The sequence below is a fragment of the Bison bison genome, unplaced genomic scaffold (assembly GCF_000754665.1).
Source record: "Bison bison bison isolate TAMUID 2011002044 unplaced genomic scaffold, Bison_UMD1.0 scf7180017864289, whole genome shotgun sequence".
Classification (NCBI taxonomy): domain Eukaryota; kingdom Metazoa; phylum Chordata; class Mammalia; order Artiodactyla; family Bovidae; genus Bison; species Bison bison.
The window spans coordinates 7,070,326-7,071,848 of NW_011494861.1; the positions used below are offsets into that span (position 1 = coordinate 7,070,326).

Here is a 1,523-nt window from a genome sequence, read left to right on the forward strand (position 1 = left end):
CTTGTCAAGGGACAGGCAGTTGGGAGCTGGTGGGGGTAGTGCTGGCGGTGGAGACTGGGAACACTCCCAGAAGAGGGGTGGTGGTGGTCCAACCCTGCTTTTTCCCAAAGGTCGTGGGAACCGTCTGAGGCTGAAAGGGCCCGAGCAGGTTGGGGGATGGTGTGGGGGAGGGGCGACGGGCCCAGGTACAGACCCCAGGGTGCTCTGGGAAGCCCTTCCCCACCCACCTTCCGCCTCTGCTCCTCCTCCTCCTGCATCTTCAGCTGCAGCTTGCGCACCATCACCTGGCGCTTCCACTCGGGGATGGGCCGGCCCTGCTCGTCGTACGTGGGGATGAGCGCCTCCACGTCCAGCTGCACGCCCGGCGCAGGGGTGGCGGGGGGCGCCGGCGCCACGCTGCCATTGAGCAATGGCTGGGACCCCACGGCCGGCGGGGTGGGGCTCCGGGCCCGTGATGGTGCCGGCGACACCGGCGGCAGCGGCGATTCCGGCTGCGGGGAGAAGCGGCGGGGCTGAGTGCTGGGCAAACAGGAGTGAAGGGGACCGGGGCGGGGCCGCCTGTCGCGTCTCCTACCTGGGAGGCCGGCTGCCCACTGCCGGAGAACACCGTGGTCAGCCCTTTGCTCTGCGGCGTGGGCTTCAGACTCTTGCCCGCCTTGATCTCAGCCAGCAGCTCCGAATTGTCGCCCGTCGGAGACATCATGTTGAAAGACTTGGTGCCTGGGCGGAGGCAGGAGAGGAGACGCTGGCCCGGTGTGGGGCCCGCACTCCCACCGCCCCCTACCTGCCCTCTGCTGCCGCCTCCCCAAGTCAGCTCGGGCCCCGGCCTTCCCTTGGGCTCAGAGGGCAGCTCTCCAGGTCCTGCCCCTCCACCCCAGCAGCTCTCAGGGACCCCAGAGGCGGGTCCTCCTTGGCTGGCAGCCTGTGCGGCCCCACCATCCTCCCGGCCCTACTCACGGGGTGTGGGGCCCCCCCCTGGAGGCCCCTGGGAGTTCATGATGGCTCCTGGGCCGGCCCTGGGGACTCTAGTGAATGTCTCCGCCCAGCGTACTGACTGCCCAGCTCCAAAACACTACCTGGGGCCAGCCACCTGACCTTTGTCCCAGGTTCCCTGGCGCAGCCCTACCAGGGTGGAGTCTCCCATCTGACCCTCTCTGCATCAGCAAAGCCCAGTGACCCTTGGACTGAGTCACCTGGGGCTTCCCTGGCTCTAGACACCGGACCCTGGATCCCACAACCTGGCCGGTCCCCTCCCACCTTCCCCACACACGCCCACAGACAGACACCCGCGCAGACAGACACACTGGTTGCAAGCCCGGAGCACAGTTATGGCAAAGCGCAGCTCACTTCTGGCGGCTCCAGGAGAGCCGAGCCCTAACTAAGGATATGGGATGGGGGCACTTAGGAAGAAGGGCCAAGCGGATGACATGCAAATGCGTGGCGCGGAGTTTGCATTTTCCGACGAGGCCGGCGGTGGCGACCGGGGTTTGAAGAGGGTTGTCTTTCGAGCCGGGGGGGGGGGC

General features: G+C 67.4%; 1 protein-coding gene across 1 annotated transcript in view; it reads right to left on the reverse strand.

Moving 5' to 3' along the window:
- The window catches only part of ESPN (espin), a gene marked incomplete at its 5' end in the record, with an annotated part of 34,169 nt that overhangs the window by 6,704 nt on the left and 25,942 nt on the right, over positions 1–1,523 (reverse strand). The window contains 2 exons of the mRNA XM_010850199.1: positions 228–491; positions 575–949. Of these exons, the coding sequence (XP_010848501.1) occupies positions 228–491; positions 575–949 (639 nt within the window). The remainder of the gene's footprint in view (positions 1–227; positions 492–574; positions 950–1,523) is intronic.